Here is a 25920-nt window from a genome sequence, read left to right on the forward strand (position 1 = left end):
TCTTCCTGTAAAATCTACAATTCCTCTCCCTCCGAATGCCATGTTTGATTACCGGACTCTAGGGAACAACGTTACGGCAACAGAGTTCGGCTACCTAGCACAGAAGAACCATTCTTCCTTGGCTGTCAGAGAAGAAAATATAACTGCTCTGTCATTCTGCTTGACCTCCTTAAAATGACAGATCTTAGCAACTGGATATGAATACGAAGAGGGGTAAAGGATTTCTGCCCTGTATTCCTGCCAGCTGCACCTGGAGATGGCAGACAGATCTCTACATTACAATATAAAGAGCAGTCAGGTATTATGCCTGCTTTTTTTCTTTGACTTGTCTTTTACTAACGGTGATTTTTTTTTCCATCCTCAAAACCAGGGGTTTTTTTATAAAAAATGATGGGAAAGATAGAGCAAGGAAGGGAACCAAATCTTGTTTCCTTTCCTCTTCTTTGCCCTTCTATTGGCACAAGAGAAGAGTATTACCACTGTCCCAATGCAAGCAGACTCCTTGACCCACATACCAGGGAGCATCTCTGCAATTCCAGCATGTGAAATTAAGAGGTTTTTTCTCCATTTCATCTGACAAATTTGTCTTCTGCCCAGACTAACCAGGAGCAGAAGCAGCGGCACAGTTCCTTGTTCTAGGATATTCTGTGGTACGTATGGGTGGGTGTCAAAGCTACAGGGAAATCCTACAAATGAACATTTTAGATACAGAGTCACAGATATCAATGTGTGCTAGGGACAGAGAAGGAGACATCCCTGAAATCAATGTTTAAAATGTCAGCATTGGGCTTAGAAACAAAAGCACTCTCCATGAGCTGGTACACAGTGCGAGGCTGTTTCCAGTGATATAAAATAATTCATAAAATCTACATTTGCTCTTTGCGGGGCTGTGTTCAGACTGCAGTTCAAACAATACTACTTCTAATGGCCTACAACACGTTCTTGCCTTAGTGAGGCAAGGAGAAAAATAACCCCTGGAGTTTGGAGAAAGGGAGGGGAGCAGGCTCAGTTACTCTGGAGCCTTTCTTCTTCAGAAGGCTCATATCACACAAGGATGACATGCCACTAGGGAGAGAAATGAAAGGACTTACTGTTTCTCATTGACTTTACTTCCACTCCAAGCTATATATAGAGACTTTAAAACTTTAGGTACCCATATCCCACAGGAAGATACTGCAGTACTGTGTGTTCTGGAATCTTCATAGACTTTAGAGTCAAATTGCCAGCATGCCCATTTGCCATATTTATTCCTCAAAGGTCGTTTGCACTAATCTTTTCTGGATCTGACCAATTGTTATGTAGTATCAATGAAGTATCTAATTCTCATAGCAACCTACAGGTTAATTTTAAGGCTGACAACAAAAATTAAGAGACTATCAAGATATAAGTGGTTTCATAAGTGTTGAAATTTGTGTATTTGAATTGCCAGTGTGAGAAAAAGAAGGTCGTTTCCCAGGGAAAGGCAAAGTGACAGACCTGAGTATTAGCAGCAGACCCTTTTCATCAGAATAAAGGAAGACCTTAAACCTCAGATCAAGGCCTCTTTATGTTAATTCTCACTACTTGTCTGGTAGCAACAGGTGAACTGAATCTGAAGAACTTAGGCTGAAGGAGACAAGGATAAATAGTGAACATGCAGCCAGTCAGTAACACACTGGCTCCAACCAAATGCATGAAATTTTAGCACTCATTTTTGAAATGCAATAAAAGGCACTTGAAAATTCTGTCCTAATATCCAGTAAGGTTTCCTACACAATATGAGCCTTTGGGGGTACAGGGAATCTCATTTCTGTCTCCTACAGACTGACTTCTATATAGGTTTTAAGATAATATGATGATGAGTTAGAAAATAACCAAGAAATCAAATTTTTTCCCAGCAGAGTAACAATATATCCATGACTGAAAGGAACTGATACTCATCTCTGACTTTTCTCCATCTACAGACCATACACAATTTAAAAGAAGAATAAAGGGACACTTCAATACACTGAAAAATTCTGAACATATGGTAAGGAAAAAAGTATATATCACATATATATGCTGATGCACACCAATTAAACTAGAAATTAAGAGGAAATAGAAGACAAAAAAGGGAAAGTCAAAAACAAAAGGAGAAAACCAACCAAAAAGGTTTCAACTAAAAAGAAAAAAAGGGTGCATCAGGGACAAAAAAAAGTTAAATTCATCTATTGCAGGATGTTCATTAAGATCATTTTAAAGTGGGAACCTTCAGACTGAAAGCAGAACTTGGTAATATTAAATAAAATCCTGCTGATTTAAATCAAAGAAAAACAGGAGAGAGCTAAACAGAAAGCCCCACAGAGATACAATAAATTGAAAGATAATTAAAGTGAAAACGGAGAGAAGGAAGAATATTAGTAAATTAAATGAACACATTCTGCAGTTGAAACAGGATTGAAGGAAAGCATAAAAGAGCTTTGAAAACTAAAACAAAAGGAGGAACCCTAAGGAAAACACTTTCACTGAAATACAATGAAAACAAAATGTGCACACAAATCGTTGCATAATTGGGGAGGAGGGGGGGAGGAGGGGGAGAGAGAGAGAGAGAGAGAGAATAAGTGACAGTGAAATGAGAATTACAAGTGATACTCTTTCAGTGCAGATGGGTCTTCTCATTCAAAACACACTAAGAGGAATTCTTCATCTCAAAACAAGTCAAAGAACAATGCAAAACAGAAGTGACAAAAACGGTAGCCGTAGTAGCGGTGCCATGGCTCATCTGCTATCATCTGGCCAGTCATCAGGATGCTCTGTTCTAGTAGTACACAAATATGCACAGTCACTTCCCTGCCATCATGGCAAAGCCTGGAATTTGTTCCAGTAGTAGCTGAGTGACCCCTGCAGGCGCGAGGTCAACTCCCTTAAGAACAAGTTTCTGTGCTCTCAAAGACTTAAATTGTTCAACATTTTAATCCTAAACCAGAATTTCCTCTGGTTGTAGTATTTTGTTTCTTTGCTTACTACAAACAATGGGCCTGAAGAAAAATATTAATTATCCTTAAAGGTTTACTTGCAGCCTTCACTTTATCTTGCCACTGTTTGTCTATACCTGCACACACAGAGCTTTGAGCAACTGAGCTTGGTTTCTGGGATTGGCACTGGATCATATACCACAAATTCATTTCCGTATCTTACATCGTACCACATATTAACGCACTCGTGTTAAAAAGTCCTTTCCCTGCCTCAGCCTCCGGAGATGGAACTACTGAGAAGAATATATATAGAAAGTGTTTTAAAATAACAAGCCTTTTAAAAAAAAAAGTCTCCAATATTGTGAACTTCTGCTATTTTCAAGCATTTTTACTCTTGCCTTTGGGGGAATGGAACTAAACAAAAGAGTCTTGAGCCATGAGGATGTGAGCTAAATGCCATTTTCACCTACTGAAGTAAGTTACTAGCAAAAGACAGTAGATTAATTTTATATGGAGACCTTAAAATAGGAGAAGATATCTTTATAAAAATACATGCTTTAGCACAACTTCTGAGAAACACCACAGAGACCATGAATACAAGAATTCCAATTAGATGATACCTGTGTTCCTTTCTGTCATCAAACACTAAAAACTCCATAATTATACATAAATGGGAGTTACATGTAAAAGCAATTCATCTCCTTCATAGAGTAGATGGTTGAAATACAAATACAAGTGTCCAAAACAATGCAAGACTGGAATAGGCGGTGAGCCATATGAACCAGATCATCCTCTCCTGGTGCCTGAATATAAACTAACAGGATGGGACCTTACTTGCAAGGGAGGAAGCGGAACAAGAAAGTGAGTGTGAAAAGAACTGGGAGAAAAAGTGTGTACGACTGCACAGAAAATCAGGACAGACAGAAAAGACTTTATAAAGAAACTCCAAAAAAAACAGCTGAGAAATTTGTCAGACACAATGCTGTCTAGAAAGACCTGAATTGAAAGCAAAGAAACTGTCTCTTGTTGCTTTTTTTCTACAGTGTTCTGTGAAGAAGGAACTGTCTGGTCTGTCTTTATAAACAAAAATAAATCTGACATCCATATACCTCAGCTTCTCTTTCTGGTGAAAATAATCTGAAAAACCTTCCCAAAAATGAATTAATAGCTCCATGTCTGAGAAGTTGCAACACCAGTGTTAAAAGCAGGATTGAAATAGAGAAATCGTTAGCTTCTGTTCCTCTTTAGCCAAGCTGAAAATAACTACTTGAAAAACAGCTGAGAATTTTGCAAGAACTAATGTGGCACCCAACTGTTTCTGGGAAGTACTACAGAATGGCTTGCAGGTAAAAAGGAAATCTTTGTTAGGGCAGTAATTAATTACAAAGCATTTAGGCAGACTGAGAAGCTCTAGTGCAACACCTTCTGTCCAGTATGGCAAAAAAAAATTCAATGATAGCATGAAATAATACAGTCAACCTTGAAAAACACTAACAGAGAGAAGCTACAAAAAGGACAGACAAAGCTGAAAAGTAGTTTCAAAAAGAGTATCAAAATGAAAGTTCATCACCTGCAACAGGCATGCTGGAAAGCGTTAACAATTGGTTCCTATCCAGTTTTACCTGCAGTAGTCTGAAGGGAGAACAGGGATTTTACTGAACTTACGTCATGCAAAAATCTACTGATTTTGTAGGGAAACTTGGCTCAACTCAACCTAGTCATCTAAAATAATAGTCAGGGAATCAAATAGGAAGAAGTAATTTTAGTGAACAACGTTAGTAGCCTCCCTGTGATGTTGTTACTGAAATTCCCCAAAAGACAAGAGAGAGAGTACTTAGATCTGAATAAGCCTTTAACATCTGGTATGAAGCCAGGGACCCAACTAAGGGCTGGTAGAGGTGGCTAAGGAACAATTCCATCAGCAGTGGCAGTGGAAGAATTGAATTGTGGGTCAAGTATCAGTAAAGGTATCTAGAATAAATTAACAATTGAACAATGTAGAAATGTCTGAAAGATGATGAGAGAAGGCCAAAGACACTCAGATGTTGTAAACCTGGTCACAGGTCTCACAGCTGTCTTTCATGTTGACGCGCCATCAGATTGAACAATTGCCAGTGAGAAACACTGCTAGATCTAAAAGTACAAACTCCATGAGAAACAGCCATGAAATCTCAGCAAAATGGATTTGGTTCTCATTTACTGTGGTATGCCATACAAGATACTGTATAAAGATCAAGGACAAACTCACCTTGTGGCTATGTGCTAAACAACATTTTGGGTAGGATCCTGCCATGAAAAAGGTTGGTATTTTTGACCAAAGATGCTATCTTCTGCTGGTTTTTTTCTGAGTGTGTTCACAGAAATGGCATTTTCTTGTAAATCATTAGGATTATGTCAAATTACTTAGCTCTGGCATTTATTTCTCCCCTGCAATGGGAACTGTCTGCAAGTGCTCAAACCCTGGCTAGCCAGCTGGGTCAAAAGCAGAAACAATATCTTTCTAAAATATGTTGATCTTGGCAAGGATCTATCCAACATATCACCACAACAATAGATTTAAATAGAGACACAAAAAGCAAGCTTGCTAGTGCTGAAACAACCAGGAAAATAAAGTCCATTTCCTATTCTCAATATGCAAGTAATAAAAAATATCTGTTAACAATCAAATCGAGCTGACAAAGCAATATTAAAATGGCTTGGAAAAGAGCCAAAAAAGATCAGAACAGATATAGAGAGACAATATGCACTGGACTGTGAAGCCCACTTCGCATCATCACAGGAAGAGACATAAAAACCAGCATGATGTGCATTATTGCTATCATCTATTAAAAGAGTTGGGAATATAGTTAAAATATCAAATAAAGAGGAACAGACATGATATAAGAGATTACAGTTCTGTCAAAGATGTTTCTTTTTTTCTTCAGAGTTAGCTCTTCAGTCCAAACACTTTCTTCCTCACCCGTTCTTAATCAAAGCTGCTTGTATGTATTTACATGGCACCTAACACAGCACAGACTCCCTGACCACTAGCCACCACAATAACACATTACTCTGGTGAGTGGGAGAACATAAACAGGTGCAGTCTACAATTAAGATGCCTTAAAATCTTCTAAAAGCATGGGTAATTCAAGGATGCCAGGCAACTAAATGGTAGCAATATCTTTACTCTAACACCTTCTTAAAAAAAAAAATTATTAACCCTTTGGATAACCTTTTCAATGCACCTTCTTTCACAACTGAGAAGTAGAAATCACTATTTTTTTTAAAATACATATTTAGAATGCAACGTTTCTGAATATTTACAATCACCACTCAAGCCTAGTATACACTGTAATGCCACTAGGATGACTAGACCCTTATTCATAATTTTCATAAATTTTCTTCTAATCTATGGCATCAAACAGATGCAAGATGTGGTTTTGTACCTGGGAATGCACGTTCCACAAAATATTCTAATATTAATCTATGTTAAACAATATCAGACTATATAAGCTTCCCAGCTAAATATTAACCCCGGTTCCCAAACTACTGGGAGTATAAGAAAACTTTCATATGTGAGAAAGTTGCCAGTTGATACACTTTTTTTTTTTAGGATGGAACAGAGAGCCACAAGGACCTGCATAGTTTAATACGGGAAGAAGTACTTCAGTCACCAAAATACTATCCTATGCTTGATTTGCCCACTGAAAAGCACGAGGTAAATTTATTTTTTTAAGTTCAGAGGTGTATTTTTCTCAGTTACATTATGTCTTTCGAGAGGGAAAAAAAAAAAAAATTCATGTACGTTTTGCAAAAACACCACACACCTTCTCTTAAGCACAGTAAGAGAAGTGCTTAAGCTTTACCAAAATGGTGAAACAGAATACACAATAAAGCAATATGGCATGCAAGAAACTGTGCAGTCTTGAGATTTTGCTTTGCTTCCTTAATTAATCAGGCAATAGCTTACATAGTTTCTAATGATTTGTGACTATACAAGGATATAGAGTTAATACAGGCCTGTGAGGTCTCAACACACTGTGATAGTGTCATTAGTGAAAAAGGTGGGAATAAGGGGTACCTCCTTCGTCAGATGGCCTTGTTATCTCACTGCAGTAAGAAAAGGTAGGGTTCGTGTCAGAGCCATCTGATTTATAATCTCCCAAACTGGTAGAATGTAAATACTGTTTACTGTAACGGCTTGCTCTTTCTACAAAGGTAGAAAGAAAGAATATCACAGTAAATAGATGACAGAAGTGCAAAGACAAGCAACAACAAAAACCCCAACACTGCTAACATTGATATTCATACACTGATGGCATTAAAATTAGAGAAAAGTGAATTGTTCACGATTTTGTAACCATTTTGAACACCATTAGTTCAAAAGGTTGCTTCAAAATCAGATACAACTAAGCTTATTCTCTGCTTTAGAAGAATAGCAGAAATGGAAGGTAGGGCTGAGAAAATCAAACGTTCCTTCATCCCAACATGCATACAAGTGCATGTGGAAATACTGCTGTACGACATTCAAAAGAATATTTAAAGTTCCACTCTTAGTAGCAATGAAAATACATGTGCAAAATTAAACATTCAAAATAAACACTTCTAGGGGGGGAAAAAAAAAAATCCCAAAACTTGTAGAACCAAAACATTGCTGCATATTATTACATTACCTTCTCTCCTTTTCCATTTATCCTTAAATTATGAACACCTTGGAGATGCAAACAACCTTGTGCAAACAGCGCAAGGCATAATACCATGTGCCATATAAGCAAAATGTGCATAGAAAAGAAATCAATTTCATAAATAGGCCACCTTCTATACCTCTGAAATTTTAGTAAGGTACAACTATATGAAAATTCTACTTATAGTGAGGACAAAGTAGGTCAATGCTTTTTAAGTGACTACTTGTAAGTGGTATGAGTAACTGCTGTTTAGGATAAGATTTATTTCACTATTTTTTATCTGCACATGTGATTACAGCTGAAGTTCCTATAAAACACTGCTTTTAAAATACTACAGTTATATATATATATATGAAAACATACTTATAAAACATATGGCTGGCACATTGACCTGAAAATTTACTGTATCAACTTAGTTTCATAAACATAAAAAGCTGAATTGGGGAAAAGTCAGGATATAAGCAATACCAGAAAGCATATGCAGACTCCTAGACTGAATATTGTCCTCCAGAGGATCAATGTCGAAGATGGAGCCAGGATCTGTGCGCCAAACTTTAAGATCTTTTCCCAAAGCACAGAAATTATAAGACAGACAAACGACAAAGGAAGTAAAAGCATAAAAGGAATGAGTTTTAACAATCAGCAACCAATTCCCTTCATCTAGAAATTAACCAAAACATCTAAGTATTCACCTGAAAGGACCAGAAAGCATTAATTTCCCGCTTTAAAGAAATTAGTGCATTCATTTTAAGCATTGACATTATTTTAAGGAGACTTTTTCTCCCAATTTTTGTTTTCCTTTTCTAAATATGACCATAGTATTTTCTTAAGTCTAAATAAATGGAAACAAGTTAAATATCACATACAAGAGCTCTTTTCCAATAGAAGAACCAAAATCATCAGAGCTACAAGATTATTTCCCCAGTCCACCAACAGCATCCTTACTCAATTGAGATGCTGCAGTATATATCCCTATAGCTGACAGTTGGCAGTATACGTCTCTACAGCTGACACAGGCACTACAGGTCCTCCTTTGCGTACAATAGAGATCAAGTCAGCCTAATAAGCAGAATTAGGGGCATAGTTCATCTTATCCAAAATAAATTTCTACAAGTTGCTCAATTAATATAAACTCAAAAGAATCAATCTTTCTTAATTAATACAAAATCCGGACTATGATGACAAATTCAGCTGTAGAAATCTACATTGCAGGCATTTACAGTTGGGTAAAATGAAGCCCACTTTTGATCTTAACTAGTAATTCCCTTTGTCTTCCAAATATCTAGGTTTCCTGGGACACAGATTTACTGTTGATCCACTACCCCACTATCGAAAAGCATTTTTGGAATTCAATGTATGGATTCAATAACAGCAGTAACCGTAAGATCTTCAGCTTTAATTCATACAAGTTAGTTATTAATACCTCTTGAATTCACATGTCTGAACTGGATATTGAAAGAAAAAAGAGCCCATAAGAAATAATTAATTTCATATCCGAGTTTAAGTTATAATCACAGCAGAAAAGGGAATACAGATTCAACCATGTTTTTAATAAACTTTTAACAAATAATTACAGTGTTGTACAAGTTAAAAGGAGGTTTCTAACGGATACAGAAGCAGCTACAGTGTAAATTCTTGATCTACTCACATCAATCTAATATATACAATTCATATCTGCTATGTCTAAAAATATAATAATCATTTAATCTCTCCAAACCAGTTTAAAATAAAACATTGATGTAAACTACAATAGTTAAAGCACAAATCTACCAAATCACACCTTTTTACTAGTGGTTTGCTTCTTGGGCAGACCTGTCTGCAAGATTTACTCAATGCATTGGAAGTGGGAAAAATAATTGTCTTCCCAACTTGGTCCCTTTGCTGGTTCGAGTGGTACCAAGCTAAATAATGGGTTGGTAGGTAAAGTAGGACTGTGGGGACCCCAAATATGTCATGTTTCAAATGATTAATAGCCTGGAGGCAATGGAAAGAACAGACAGAGCTAATAAAATAAATCCCATGGCTTTAGAATACAATCAATGTATGTACATTATGTATTATCTACTGCAACTCCCACAAGGTGAGGTATAGTGCTAACCCCCTTTTGACAAGATGAATAAAAGCCAATGCAAAATCTTTTGATAAACTATGTGTTAGTCCTAATGTTGATAAATTATGCAACTACATAAAGCACTGATAGGCATGAGAGGCATGGGGGAACTGGTGAATGCCCAACTTTTCCTGTTTGATCATGCTTTAGTAAGTAAAAACATAGTTTTTACATAAGTAAAAACATGGCAGCATCAGTGCAGCGTTGATTTGTATTGATTTTATCTATCTCTGTAATCTGAAATAACATACATAGAATCAGAGTCTTGGCAATTTATAGCACCAATCAATTTTAACTTCCTGGTATCTTTTGCCAATTTAAAATATCCGTATACTCACATGAGAATCATGGAGCCTCTTTAGTCACATATCCAAAGGTCAGTTAGATTAATTTATCTTGATGGGTTTAGAACAGCTTTAGCTTAGTTAAAACTGGTGCCTATTTTCCAAAGCAGAGGCATTAATTTTAGCAATCGGGCATTTGAAAAAGTTGTTACAGCTTCACCGATAATACTTTAAAAACCAACGAGATGGACTCTAACACAGAGGTACTTTTCCTAACTGGCTGAATAATTATCAGCTAGGAAAAAACTCAAAAGAGTCATAGTTGTTTTTTTCAGTCTGCGATTTTTTTTTCTAGCTGCCAAGGACATTCCATGAGCATGGAGCTCACTACTTCTTTTTAAACAAACAGATACTATAATTGCAGTTCACTCTGAAAAAGCATTAGCTGAAATATAAGCCTGGATATTAGGCTCACAGGTTTGTCATGGCCTCTTTCCTTTAAATAGTTGCACTATTTTTGCTGTTTGGCGGGCATGGGGAGTTAAGAATTCCTGTGTGTTTTGATACTGGCATATTTTAAGGTGATAAAGAGTACTAATATTTCTGTTACTTACAGCTCAAGAATTTATCTCAGGAATATTCTTAATCCTAACCTGTTTGTGCTAGCAAGCCTTCAGTTATTGAACACAGGATTGCACGCATGATTCTTACATAGGGCTACAGCACACGTGCAATGCAGTACAGAGTAGGAGGTTTGAAGTGCACACTAAACAGCATATTGCAAGCTGTATATTAAACTGCAATTTTGCAGGAGATTTTCTCTCTCTCTTTGGCTGCACCGATTCTAGCTATGGAAGTGAGTTCAAGTGCTTGGGTCTCTACAGACAATGATTTTCTGAACAAGCTGTTGCCCTAGATCCAGAATGTGTGACCCTCTGAGACTTGCACAGTCTTAAAGGCATCAGTACCTTCCCCAGGCAGAGCTCTCTAAATACTCACTTTTGAGAAATCCCTTCTGACATAAGGCTGTAGCTACGGACATGTAAAACATGGCTATACAAAAGGAAAGAAATACTCTTCTTTATGCGGTGGAGACTCATTTGGAGACTTGAAGGGAAAGACTGAAGAAGCATCTGCCAGGAATGATATAGATATAGTTAACCCTGCTTTAGGCAGGAGGATGGACTACATGACCTGTTGATTAGTCCATTTGACCTGCAATTTCTCTGATTTTTGAGAGGTAGACTTAAAGTCAACCCTTGCTATTATTACTATGAACGAAGGATTTTAGAGTGCTATCTCAGCATGTTTTTCCATATGTAGACCCCCTGGGGTCTACACTGTTATAAAGCACAGAAAAACAGAAAAAGGACACACCAAAAGAAAAAGAAAGGAGAAAAAAATTAAAATGTCAGGTTGCCATTTCCTTTGCCATAGCAGACTTGCTACTTTTTAAGATTTTTAACTTTTAAGATAAAATATCCATTTTGATTTTGAAATAGTGTTTATTATAAATACCCCAAATGATATCTTAATGCAATACTCTGTCTCTACGCACAAAACCAATCTGTATTCTACCCTCTGAACACCTGGTCTTATCTTGGACCATCTTTTAGAACATCACTTCTGAACACTGGTGTTTGGCTAACCAGAGGTGTAATGAGTTATTGATGAATTACAGCTTAAGATATTTTGAAAGCTGTGTGAAATTCTAAAACAAGAGGTAAATGGAGCATGTGCAGCTCTGGAGAAATTGCTGGCTGACTGACAGAAGGGGAAATCTCAAATTGCTCTGCAACATTTAAACATTGAAATCTTGGAGAATCACAGCTTTAATCATCTCTCTTCTGTACAAAATGAAGATTATTGCAGATATTTTGGCCTTTCTTGACGAGTCAAAATTCAAACTTAAAGTAATAGCAACGACTATCCATATTTCAAAAAAAAATTACAGAGCAAATTATAATGTATCTCCCATTCATTCCCATTATTACTTCACTAGAAGCTGGCATTGAACCAGTAGTTCAACACGAGTTTCATGCTGAGAAAAGAGTGAAAACGAAATCTGGAGTTCTTTTTCTTGGTTATAATGGAGAACACAAGCAGAGGCTTTCATCTTCCCCACAGTGTTTTCAATAGCAACAGTACTTAACAACTTACCAACAATTATTCCAGGTCTTCTATCCATTTCAACGATATGTGGATGCACACCTTTATATGCTGCATCACTCACAATTTGGGTGTTTTTCCGTACACGCTCTGTTACAGGATCATCTACCACTGGGGTGAAGCCTCTGCCCTTTGTCTTCTCAAAATCTTCATGGTATTTCACCTAGGAAAACAAGAATTACATTTTTCCCCAAGCTGCAACTGACAGCAAATGGTTATTCTATGCAGGAACACATACATGTTTGTTTTATAAGGCACTTACATTCTTTGGGTTTTGCACCATAATAGAATTGTTACACACATGAGATAGAAAAGACCTGGCTGGCCATCCAGCCTATCTCCCTAACTTGATTTCCTGATATTTTATTATAATTTTTGCATTTGTTTTCCATTGCCACTGAATTAGGCATTAACTCAAGCAGCAAAGCATCATCCTACAGTCACACAGGACAGGAAAAGCCCTCAGGAGGTCATCTGGTCCATTCCCTTCTTCTCAAGATAGGATAGCTCTCTACTGATGTAGAGAACTACATCTGTCAGTAAAAAATGCCACAGCAGTAATAGTTCTAAAGAACTCAAAAAGAACTCAAGTATTTTCATTCACTGAGAATTTTGATTATACACAGTTTCATACAGAAGCTACTCTTTTGCTCTTTTGTTTTATCATATGCCAGCTGGCTTTAAACAGGTTTTTAGAAAGAATTGCAGTTATTCTAAGGAGCCTGCTTTCAAAAAAAAAAAAAAAAAAAAAAAAAAAAGAAAAGAAATAATAAACAAGGACATTAGGGTAGAAAGTTATATAACCGAGTGTTGAAACAAAACCAGTATTAGTAGGAGTTATAAAGGTAGTACCCCTGATTATGCATATTTACTTTTTAAATAGTCTTAATCATCAAAGAATTAATTGACAAACATTCTCACACAAGCAAATGCACACAAAACAACTCATTCCAAGAACAAAAGTCACGCAGAAACCAGGAACGTGCACAGGCACAAGGTGAAGTGTGTCACCTAATCCAGTCAAACTGTGTGATGCTCAAATGAGGTGTGTACTTTTTTAAAGAAAAAAAAAAAAAAAACAAAAGAACAGACAATTAACTGTTAGAAAACTTTTTATTAGTATTTTGAAAATGTTCATTACAGTCATATGCAGTTAGCAAACACTCCCTCAACAGGCATAAGAAGAAAATATTCCTTCCGTACTTGAGCAGAGAGTTTCATTAGTTACCTATATTAATGGAAGGCAAAATCCAGTGGAAGTCAAGTGCCATTCCTTAGTATACTCTAGTTATAGGAAGAAAGTACCCTACCATTGAGATGTTGTTTTGTGTTTCTTTGACATGCCTTAGCTCAGGTGTGTCTAGAAGCACACTACGTCTACCTTTCATCTGCCTCTGATCACTGCTGTACTTGACCTGCAAAACAGCAACAGTACACATGAAGTTTTTGTTTACAGTAGAAAGGACGGTGAGAATCACACCATGCAATGGTATCCTTTCCAAATCACAATGCCCAACGTTTCTTTCTTCACACTGATTTTCTAGTAACTTATTTCAGAGGGAGGATACGGATGAGCTAGTATGTTGGTAAGGCCAAAGGGCACTTTATTCCATCAATCACTTACTCAAAAAAATAGTACCTGAAAGCTGAAACTCTTGACATAAGTGAAATAATTCATTTATCAACTGAAAAATAAGATAAATAAGAAGAAACCACCACTGTGACTTGGACATCTTTAAACCGTATTTGTATGGCTGATGATAAGCTACCTTCTTATTACCCACACAAACCCAGATTCTGTCCTCAGTCTGTTTCCAGGTTGGGATTAACCAAGAACCCCTTGATCCCCAGGGAATTCAACTCTTACAAGCGGATTAGTCCTTTGGCAGCCTTCTTACTCCTGTTCAGTAGCTAGTCTTCACTAGCAGCACAAAAGCAACATGTCTGGGACACATCTGAATATGCTGTTTTCAAAGAGAACATTTGGGCTCTGTGTTTTGTGCACCAGTAAGTACAGAACCTCCTATGTCACATTTCTCCCAATTAGCTTCTTTTGTGGCATTTTACAGACTTGTAAAGATGCAACGTTAATTATATGTTAAAAAAAAAGGGCAAAAAAAAAAACCCCAGACTCAAAATTCTAAACCAGTAGAAGTAGTTGGTCCTACTTATTGGTTCTAGAGTAAGTATTCTTACAGTTTCTTCTGGCTGGTTGAATTCTTCTACTAAAGGACTCTCTTAGCTCCTACATTGCATTGTAACCTGTGCACTGCGGGTTAGTAAATATTTTAGATTTACCTATATATTCACACTAAAAGAATTACCTCTCAAATCAGTTGTGCAAATCTATTTCAACATGCATTTGTGATGAGGGAAACCAAGTATTGAAATTGTCTAACCCTTCTTAAAATTACATAATTAGCTAAGCACAACATACCTATGAAAATATGAGTCTTGGTGTCTATGCTTCATAGGTAAGTTTGAAGTAATGTACAGAGAAACAGAAATATATGGTACTGCATATTCTTCAAACCCTTCTTAATTCAACAATAAATTTTTTTAGCAAATATATTCAGCTACATATGCTTTTGGATATTTTCTGGACAGAATAATTACAGCCAACATAGTTTGGTTTTCATCTACTGCTCGTTAACATAGAGGAGTATTTATCCCTGTAAATCTTGAGAAACAAAGTGAAGGAGTCCCTTGGAAAAAAAAGCTTAATTTTCAGAAATAAAAAAAATTATTTAAAGTCTAGAATTGTTGGGAAGTTTTCCTCTTATTTTTAACTATGCACCTCAAAACTAATTGACTTTGGTAAATATGCATGAGCATTTTAAGAATGTAAAGATATATGTGGTTACAAGGTCAGATTCTGTTCTTTTGTCCTTAGACAAATCCTCTGACAAATCCAACCTACTTTACTTTTCACTCCTACACTCAGTTCTAAAGTGTTCCCTGCTATTAATTCTCTTCTGCCACCTTGAAACAGTGGCTCTGCATGAAACCTGTTCTATTTACCATCTGCAGGGGCTTTGTCACTGATGTTGTTTCAGTGTTGAGGACACAGACTGTAATGTAAGTAGTCTGGTCCTTTACTTCACCATGCTGTTTTGACTTCTTCCTTGCTCCTTATTAGAACTGTCAGCTGCTTCATACACCACTCCAGTGGCAATTAAAAAAAAAAAAAAAAGAAAAAAAAAAGGTAAGTATTATCATAAAAGCCAAGAAAAATATAGTATTTTACCCTTTAGTGTTTAGTAATAGGATCTATTTAGGACTACTCAGCTCTAACGTAGGTGGCAGGTCACAGAGTGGAATGGATGACTATATGTTTCCATGCTTTGAATCATAAAAAAAAAAGAAATTTGCACTAAAGTTAAATTCTCACTTCCTTTGTTCTTTACAGTAATTTACTCCTGCAATCTAGCAACTAAAACTTGGTAACGAGATGAAGATTCTTGCAAGAATGACTGACCTCTACTGATTCTCTTCTTGAAAAATACTGGCTCCAACACAACCACTTACTTCTTTTGCAAGAATAATTAGGCAAGCCTGAATATTTTTGTTGCCCATATGTGCAGTGCATGTACTCGAAGGATAAAAAAAAAAAATCCATTCAGTGGATGATGCAGTTGGATTCATTTGACACATCAAATCTAAATGGAAAAGCATGTTCTTGTTATATTCCTACAATGACTGAAAATCTAAATGACAAAAAGATTCAAACAACTTGCCGAGCTGATATTGTCTTGATTCTTCTTGACTCTCTCTATTTCAGGAGTGATGCTCACAGCAGTAGCTTTGCCAGGCTGCTCTCTGTAGTGAACCTATTATTTAACAGAATAAAATGGTATACATACTATTTCAGCTAAAGCAATATCACATTGTTTTACATTAAAATCTATGATTTAAAAGGTCATCCAGGAAACAAAAGCTAAAATGCATCTGAAGTTTATTAAAGCTTATAAGAGTTGATTTTTGAAGCATAATCTTGAATTCTTTCTGTATAGTTTTCTTATTAATATATTTGTGTGGATATGTACACACATATGCACACATCTTGACATTTACAACACTGGTCCTTGGCTGTATAGAGAAATAGCTTATATTTGGAATGGGGTAAGCCACAAATAATGCAGTGAAGTCAAGCAGAGCACATGAAAAACTAAATTTCAGCAATGTCCACTGTAAATGTATATTTGTCCAGACATAGAGATTCCATAAGGATACCATGCATGTTCTAACTTTTATACTCTGTATATTCAAAGGTGATTAAACGCAGTGGCTGCAATACATCAGACAACTGCCAATTCAATCCAACTGCCTAAATTTCACCATGTGTTTATTTAAATGTACTATAGGAATATCCCCTCTATTGCTTTTTAACAAAATACACTTGTAGCAATAACGCATTAACCAAATGCACACTCAAGGCAGGATCAGTATCTAAAGCGAATAAAGGATAGGATGTGGCATTGACAGACCAATCAGTCTAATGTTAACCCTGGCCCCAAATACTGGGAAGTCAGATATGGTAAACATTTAGTAAATAATTAGAAATTCTTGCATGGTTTATGCCAATCCATATAGTTTTATGTAAAATAAATGTTTCCATAAAAACCTTTTTTTTTTTTTAAAATAAGCTCTTGGTTTTGTGTGATAAGGATAACTGTGCTGATACATTACGCTCATAATTCTGCAGTTCACTGCAGCAGTAACGTACATATTGTCCAAGCAATTGTCTGCCCACACAACACAGTTTTGGTCTGTCCACATCAACATATTCCAACTGAAAAATTAATGTCTTATAAAAATGATGGTAAGCTACCAAATGGATTAAACTTGCAAACTGACATTTGTAAAGGTAAAATGATTATTCAAGACTTAATGTTTCTAGAAATGTCTGAAGTTAAAGAATCTTCACCCAAAGCTATTCCAGTGACCTGAAAGAGAATTTAAACTTTCCAATGAAATCTGCACGACACAAAAATTGGTGAAAGGCAAACAATGATGTGAGTAGAACAACCACGCAGACTGGCTTGAATCACTTGGGAAAACAGGTTTGTTTGAACACCGTGCATTTTAGGAGACCTAGATTTATCAACATAAATCCAGGAATAAATAGCATACACTTAAGTTAGAGGGACAGTATTCTTGAAAATTGTAATTCTAAATTAATTTGGGGAATGTGGCAGAAAACACTCCAGGAAAACACTGTAGCTATTAGTAGCCCCATGAAAGACGGCTGCTGAAGGAAGTTCCCAGTGAGGAGAATAGCTGGTCTCTCAAAAACCCATTAACGGGGTACAACTTCAACAATGCAGGAAGGCAGCAGTGTGCTCCAAAAGTCCTTGCCTTCTTCCCTGCACTCCTGCAAACAGTATGACTTTCTAATGGTTAAATACTAAACTCTGATAGGAAGATTACTGAGGAACCAGGAAGAGACAGGTAAGAGAGCTGGACTTTGAGTACAACCGTAGCCAATCTTTTACAAAGCAAAGAAAAAAAAAAAAGCTGGAAAAGGATATTCTGTTTAAAAAAAAAAACTGTCAAGATTTCCTGCAAATATCCAAGACAGAGAATAACATTGCAAAACATCGCAGCCATTTATTTAATCGACTATGTCATGCTTCGCGTGCCATTTCCCAAACCAAGCAACAGCTTTTCACAATTGCGTCCTAAAAGAGGGTTTTCAAGTAATTCCATTACTGAGCTCGCACCTAACTAAAGAAAAGGCAGAGCTTCTGGAGGCAGAACTTTGTACTCATCCTCTGCACACAAAAATTATACAAAGGATTAAACGAGAGCAACTTCCCATGCTGACATTCTCTTGATTCCTCTTGACTCTTTCGATCTCAGGGGTGACACTCACAGGTGTAGCTTTGCAGAGCTGTTCTTTGTACTGAACCTAGCAAACATGGCAGAAGATATTACACAGAGACTTCCAAGTAACAGAAATACAACAGTGTGTTAGACATCATTAAAGAGCACACTGCATTTGGATGGAAAATACCATTCCTTAATAAACTCACATCTTTCCACATGATACTTGGTACTCACCCTCTTGCAGTTCTGTTTCAGACACAGACAATTGATACTTCAACAGGAATACTTCACTCTCATTGATGTTAATCAAAGTGCAAGGCTAAGGAGTTACCATTTTACCATTAATTGATTAAATTAGTCTTTGTGGACAAACAGGAACTCGCACAAACACCACAGACATATTCACTGAGGCACAAACACATTTAGTACAGCAGGGAGGAGTGTGCAAGCAATGAAAATGGGGCACACATTGCTAATATTCTTCTGGTTTTCCTTAACTCTCCTTAGTTCGGGTGGATCAGAAATAGCTGTTGCATGCTGAATTTCTTCCTTGTATTTAATCTGCACAACAAATATTACAAAATATTAGCAATTCAAAGAAGATATAGACAAGCACTAAAACACAACAAACATTTTGTAATCCCTCCCTTACACTTACTGCACAGCTAGACCACACCTATCAACACTATTGACCTGAAAAGGAACAGTTATATTTGATTTCTGAAACAGGCTGCTGGGGTCTCCAATGCATCTTGTTTGATACAATGCAGCAGAGAGTGCATATAACAAGCCTAGTATCCTAAAACTCTTACAGCAGGAAATGTAGCTATCTTCATGATAATTGGGATCCTGCATATACTACTTGGAGATCTGCATCACTCTGACAATGACTTGCTCATGCTATTATGTTGGTTCGGAGTCTACCAGTCCATTTCAGAAACCAAACATTTCACAGATGTGTTCTTAAAAAGGTGGATGACTTCGAAGTCTCATTCAAGTTCTCTAGAAACACACAGAGATACACCAGGGAGAATGCAGGGGATGATGCCTTTGAAGATGCTGTCAGATATTTACTGTTGCTTTTGCCACATATAATCTCTTCTAAACAGCAGTATGTTTGGATATGGTAGACTCCATAATTTGAGAGATGCACAGAACTAGAATTTCTTCAATTATACACCATATGTACCAAAACTGGAATTCAACTTAATGAGAAAGAATTGTAAGGTTAAGTGGATGTGGTACTAAAAAGAAAGGCACCATATTTTCTGGTTTTCCATATGCTGTCCAAAAGGGTCATCTTGGACAAATCTGTGCATTGTCTTTGTCTTACTGTCTGTTACTAAATACCTGTCCCGTATTCAGCACATTCAGCTTCAAGTCTCTTATGCCACCGTAAAATAAACAATACTTGTAGACCATGCCATCCTTTACAGTGATATGGCATGCTTTCTTTTTCTTTACAATGGTAATAAAACAGCAAAATTCACAAAAACATTCAAAATTATGTGTGCGGTGATACATAAGAGTTGGAAACATTTTTCATTAGCAAGACTCAAGGAAGGAAAGGTACTTTAATAATAAGGGAACAGCATAATGAATCAATTTGTACAGCTTTATATTAATGTGGCATACAAAACTTCTGTTAAACACATTTCAAGGCTGCAACATCAAGGACTCAAAAACCAGAAAATGACACAACTTAAATGTAACCTTAGTTTTGCCCCTTGTACAAATATACTCCATATACAGCTTTTAATATATTTTATACTACTTCATTCTTCTCCTCTTTAAGTGCTTTATAATCTTCTTTATCTATTACCAAAATCTGTTTTTCTCAAGAGAATTCTGCCTTATTCATTACACATAATCAATGAACCTTACTTAGTGAGTAGTTTGCATGCGGGCCATGACTGATTTTTTTTTTTTTTCTTTAACTGCTCTAAGGTCCTGCTTTGATGACAGAATTACTGATTTCTTCAGGAACTTTTCTATGCTGCTCCTCGCTAAAGCATCTGAGTTTTTCACACACACTAATTCAATAATTTTGCTGTGAAATGAGGAAAAAGGGAATTGTGACAAGGAAAAGTACTATTTTTACTAGAGAGCATAGACAAGTAACAGCTAATCTAGCTACGTAATTTTATAAAACATAGGATTATACAGCACCTGCATTCAAATGAGAATTCCCATTGAACTGTAGTTTGCAAAACGGAAAACCAGAGCAGGTCTGCCTCCATGGCAAAGTACAAAATCATATACTTTGACAATGGATCATCAGGTCTAGACACAGTGACTTGAATTCAGGTTCTTGCTTTTGAGTATTGACTTAGTGACCTTAATAATACTCCCTAAAGGTACCTCTTGGGGAGTCGACTTCTCATGATTTAGAAAACTACAAATGTACATTGCTTCATGCGCCTTCATCTTAAGCCTCTTGTGGTTTGATTAGATTGACTGCACAAATCCATAAGAACAATCATAGTTGGTTACCTCTGTGGACACCACCATTAAAGAAAGGGAAACTATTTGACCCAGGGTACCTCAGATACACGCTGACAGTGAGGGAGTGATGAGTCTAAACGACCCTGGGTTCTGGTTCAGCTCTTCTGGAAGGAAGCACCTATGCACAGGAGCACATCACTTTGCCCGTCTTTCCCCACATTTGGCCTGTCCACTTTAACCAAGCCCTTCTACACTTCCAGTTCCTCACCCCTGGCCTCTTTTTTCCCAAATCCATTGTACCAAATGTCACTTAATAGGTAATTTTCAACTCTCTTCTCCAAGACATGGTACTTTTGGAGAGTGCCAAATTTTTTAACACAGAGAAAACAACTTGTTTTTCTCTAAGGTCATACTTGGAAGCTGCTTTGGTTGAAATTTATAAATAAATACATAAAACCAAACCACCTCAAAACACAGACCAGGAATGGAAAATTTCAGTCCAGATAGTTTAGGACTGGCAGAAGTACTAAACCACTGGAAAAAAGGGTCTTTTAATAGAGACTATTAGGTAAGCTTAAGAATTGGCAGTGCTACTAGTCCTTAAAATGCTTCATAATGTCTGTTGCTTGAGTTTTAATCAGACCCCAGCTTTGTGGTGTTGACTGACACATCACAGGAGTTTCCTCATGGATTTCACACAAACAAAAACACAACTACAATCTTCCCCTGAAAGCCTTCTTCCCAGTGCTGTGTCCAGCCCTGACTGTCCCTCAATATAAACAATGTTTTAAAAAAATCCTCAGTTATTTGTAGCTTCTCGGTTCAGATTCAGTTACAGTCCACAGGTCTGATGTTTGCTTTCAAAGTTCTGTGAGATCTTGACTCCAACTATTTAGGAGGCTGCTTCTTCCAAACCAATCATCACAACAGGTGAGATGAGCTCAACCCCCTTGGCTGTCACCACCTTGTTTTTTAGGATTTGAAAACAGACCGTTCTGATCCTTGTCTCCGATATATGTCATCTGGAAGAATCTGATCACTTTCAGAACATGATGCAATGGACTTTTTTGCATGGTTTGGTTGTACAGTGAGTGTTATTTTGGTTTGGTGTTCTGGGTTTTTTTGCACTGCAGATGTGCTTCACGTTCCATAGTTTCATTTAGCTCAGCAAATAGTTTTAAAGCTGTCCTCGGTCCTTCTGGCTACATACAAAGATATGTGTAAAATGTTTAAATCTAATGGAGTCAAAATTGGTGTAATTTACCCTTCCTTCGGGACTCCTGTAAATTACACAATATGATTTCCCTCTTACTAACATATAATTTAAAATTTTCTTGCACGTTGCCTTTAAATTTGGCATTCTACACTTTTAATAAATATTGTACAAGACTTAAGTAATCTCAAGTACACTACATGTAATAAAATATCTTTTGTAAAATATTAACTCTACACACAGACTATCAAGGTAAAGGCCATGCTACTTACATTGTACCACTAAACCACCAATGCATTTTGTGTTTCTCTTGATATGCTTTTGTTCAAGTGTGTTTACTAGCATACTGATCCACCTTTCATTTTCCTCTTTTCACCACTGTTTAGGATTCTAAAACAGCAAGAGCACTGTACACTATTTTTCCATTTCACTTTGAAAGGCATGGAGAAAAAGCATTAGATTAAGCCTCTGTGTGTGTGTGTGCGCGCGCATGTGCGTGACTACTCTTGAAATAAATGTCTGTGGTAACTGGAAATCAAATAGGTAACAGGAGATTAGGTTTTTGTTTCTAGAACACCAGTACAAATCTGGCTAAAAAAAAAACCAAAAACATAATTGCACAGGGTGGGGAGAAAAAACAAACAAAAAAACCCAAAAAACACTAACAAAAAAACCCACCCTCAAATCAAGAAAACCTACAGCTTCTCAAACAGGAAACACTATTTCAGGATTTAGGACACATGATAGCTTGCACTGAATCTTCAAATTGCACCGTGACTCAAAATGACAAGACAAAAAGTGATGGATGGAGCAGAGAAAAATTCCAAGGAAAATATGAGTTTTGAAAAATTTTATGGGAATTCCCTACCTGACCTTATTTTGGTGGGAAATACAGAATTTAACACTACTTGGTAAACAAGAAAATTCTAGTAGGCGTCCAGAGGCCCTAATCTGGATTTCAACTAATATTTAAACACAATCTGGTGTCATGTCTATGCGTTACTTTCAAACTTTGCTTTTAAAAAAGCATCTAATCATCAGAAAAGTCATGTCACAAACATAAAAATGGCCCCAGAGGACTCTGCACCAAAAACTCCAAACAAGTGAACAATGCAGCTAGAAGTGCTTTCTTACCTGGCAGTCACTTTTCCACTTTTTCCCCAGGTTTTGCCACGTATTTATCAGAACAGCATGTTCTACTTGTAGAAAACTCTCATTTTGATATTTTATTTTTAGTTGCCCATTCATGTGCCAAAGACATTGGGCATCCATAGATAAACAACACCAATGCAGAACCAGTCTCATCAGATCCACAGATCAACTTGTCATCAGCATATAAAGAGGCACAAGCCCTCGACCTTTTCACATAGCTCGAGCCTTGACATAATTTTCCTCTTCTTGAAGTGCAAACTGTACCAACCCCTATGTAATACATGCGGACTCTACAGGAACTTTACAGATTTTCTTTTTTGTGATGTGATATTTTTCTAAATTGCAAATTACAACCGCTGTTCAGTCTGTCATATCACGAAATACATTTCATGTTTCTTACTCTCGAAAGACAAAACTCTTTCCTCAAATATTTAGTTAACAGTTCTTCCTGTTTTTCATGATGCTTCAATTTGAAATTCTACCTTTGGGCACGGAAGAACTACACTAGAGTGGAGCTCTAACTCTACTAGAATGGAGCTCTATATCCAAAATCCAGTGGAGTAGTATTTGAATGAGATGTGTGATATGAAAACGTAGAATTTTTAGTAAACAAGGTGAAAAAAAATTTGACAACCATTTACTCACATAAGAATAATCAATGTTAATAACACTTACCGAACTAATATTCTGTTGATTTTTCTTTACTCTTTCAATCTCTGGAGTCTCTTTTACAGCTGTGCCGGCTCCTACTTCCTTCTTATAAAACACCTTCATTTCCCCAAAAGAAAAAGTAATTATGAGACTGTTAGCAGCGCAAGTACAAGTTCTCATAAAAGGGCTGGGCAATTTTCCAAGTGACTATAAATCTAGCTAAGAAAGCAAATACTTCAATTTTTCATAAATCAATTCTCAATAACTATAACAACATTCTGTTTGTTTTCAACTGTAACCCAGATAATCTATTATCATCCTTCAGACTGAACTCAGACATTTATAAGTATTGTAAGTATTTGTAATGATAGTTTTAACTTTGCAAATAATATTAAAATTTTGATCATAAACGTTTACAAATGCAACTTTATGCTTGCGTAATCTCACTCATTTCAATGTATTTGAACATGTATGTACATGCAACATATGAATTGTTTTTTTAACCTTCAGAGCTTAAAATACTCTGAGAAGTGAACAGATCTTATTATTTCTAATTTAGCAAACTAGAAAATCGACATATTAATGACAAAATAACTAGAACAGACAGAGCTACAATCCAAGTCACGCAATTTTTTGATTTCTGGGTTCAAGCCAGAAAGCTGAGGACTGCATCTAAAAACAAAGATCACTCCTTTGTGATATACATGCTGCTTATATAATTCTCCTCTCTATTTCAATTGTTTCAGTGAAGGATAAAACACAAAGTGCATCAGTAGAATCAATCATTCAAAGTTACTGAAAGAGACAGTAAATAACTGCTCCACAAATTCCAAATGTGGCTGTAATTTAAATAACCATGGAGCACCAGTTCACGCTGCAAAACTCCTAAAGAAGTTTTATTCGAATTTCAGTATTTGGTGTCACAGCTGTTGCCATTCCACTAAGTATTTCCAGGCTGGTAACGTAAAAACAAGTCTGATCCTGGAGTTTGTAAAATAAATCTTTACCATTTAGTATTTCTGCCTTTCTTAAACCAAGATTTATTTAACTTTTTTTTTCCTGTCAATAAACCTTAAACAATAAAACATCATTCTTGATGCATTTCTCCTAGTTCCTTGAAGTCTTCTGTAACCTAGGGTGACCAGTACTGCCAAATACTCTAGAGGAGAGTGAATTATTTATGTCCATAACTCATTTTTTAAACATTCGGAAAACCTTTAACAATTTAGAATTTTGTTTTACCATGTGAGAACAGAGACAGTTTGTGAGTAAGAACTTGAAAATTCTTCTGCACCAACATGTCAGTACAAGGTAGAAAGATTTACATAGTGGACTGAACTAAAATATACTTTTCTCCTCTACCAAGGAGGGAGTGGTAAAAAATGTTGGAGCTGGGAATTTTTCTACGAAGAGATGACTGTGCAGTAAATATCCTATTGTAAATCATCTGCCAAATGAGCTAGTGAGCTAAAAGCAGCACTGATCTTATCTGCAGAGCTAGTCACTTTTTCTGTCCCTTAAGGCAGGAAATACTTGAGACGAAATCCAAAAATCAGAAGCCTATTAGGGGTCATTAATTTTTTTATATTGGGGCTGCTCCCAGCTATATCTTAACTTAGTAAAAAGTAACTTACCTTTTTAATCTAAATTGCACAGAAAGCTGAAAGAGTGATATTTATGGATAAACTGAAAATTAAATCTAGCATAAAATTTAAAAATATATCCAGTATAACATAAAGTCATTAGACATACATATTTATGAAACCTGATCTGTTCTAATTTTATACCTGAATCTTGATGTTCTGTACATATGATAGGAAACAAATGAAAAATCTTATACGCATAGTAACAAGCCTTAGATTTTTTTGTCCTTTCAAAATAAAATACTTCCTGGGCTTGATGGAAAAAGAAAAAAAATCTTCATTTAAAAATAACTGTGGCTTGGCAAAGCGGTATAAGTGGTTTAGCAATTCAAAATAACAGTGTCACACCTAGAAAAGCTGGGGGTTTTTTTCCTGAAAGAAATGAGTGATACAGCTTTTGCCAGGAAAATTATGCAAATGGTTCAAAGGACATTTACTCAACAAGTTCCCTATTTCATGCTGCAGCACAAGAGAGCCTATTTAAACTGAAAAATATCTGCAAAGTTGCAAGCAAAGAGAGAAGCACTATTACTCACTGAACTGATGTTTTTCTGAGTACTTTTCATCCTCTCCATCTCTGGAGTGTCTGGGACAGCTGAATAGTTACAGAGCATCCTCTCTGCTTCATCTTTGTACATTTTCTGAAAAATAAATTTTAAAATGTCTATTTCCTGCTTTCTTGGGCTCAGAATATCCAAACTGCAACAAAAGATGCTTATGGCTGATGAGCCTCAACATCCTTGTACAGTATTTATTTCAACCTCTCTGTTCTATGATATTGTTACACACCTGACACTGTGTCCCACACTGAAAATATATAATATATA

At 36.4% G+C, this 25920-nt stretch overlaps 1 protein-coding gene across 1 annotated transcript in view; it reads right to left on the reverse strand.

The window, feature by feature from the left end:
• Nucleotides 1–6993: 6993 nt before the first annotated feature.
• LOC104082563 (nebulette-like) overlaps nt 6994–25920 on the reverse strand; it is a gene marked incomplete at its 3' end in the record, with an annotated part of 20486 nt that continues 1559 nt past the window's right edge. The window contains exons 4-12 of the mRNA XM_009585735.1: nt 25630–25734; nt 23475–23567; nt 18458–18550; nt 17980–18071; nt 15898–15991; nt 13471–13575; nt 12152–12323; nt 8066–8158; nt 6994–7122 (exon numbers count right to left, since the gene is read on the reverse strand). Coding sequence (XP_009584030.1) covers nt 6994–7122; nt 8066–8158; nt 12152–12323; nt 13471–13575; nt 15898–15991; nt 17980–18071; nt 18458–18550; nt 23475–23567; nt 25630–25734 — 976 coding nt within the window. The remainder of the gene's footprint in view (nt 7123–8065; nt 8159–12151; nt 12324–13470; nt 13576–15897; nt 15992–17979; nt 18072–18457; nt 18551–23474; nt 23568–25629; nt 25735–25920) is intronic.

This window comes from Fulmarus glacialis, unplaced genomic scaffold, assembly GCF_000690835.1.
Source record: "Fulmarus glacialis isolate BGI_N327 unplaced genomic scaffold, ASM69083v1 scaffold44959, whole genome shotgun sequence".
NCBI classification, from domain to species: domain Eukaryota; kingdom Metazoa; phylum Chordata; class Aves; order Procellariiformes; family Procellariidae; genus Fulmarus; species Fulmarus glacialis.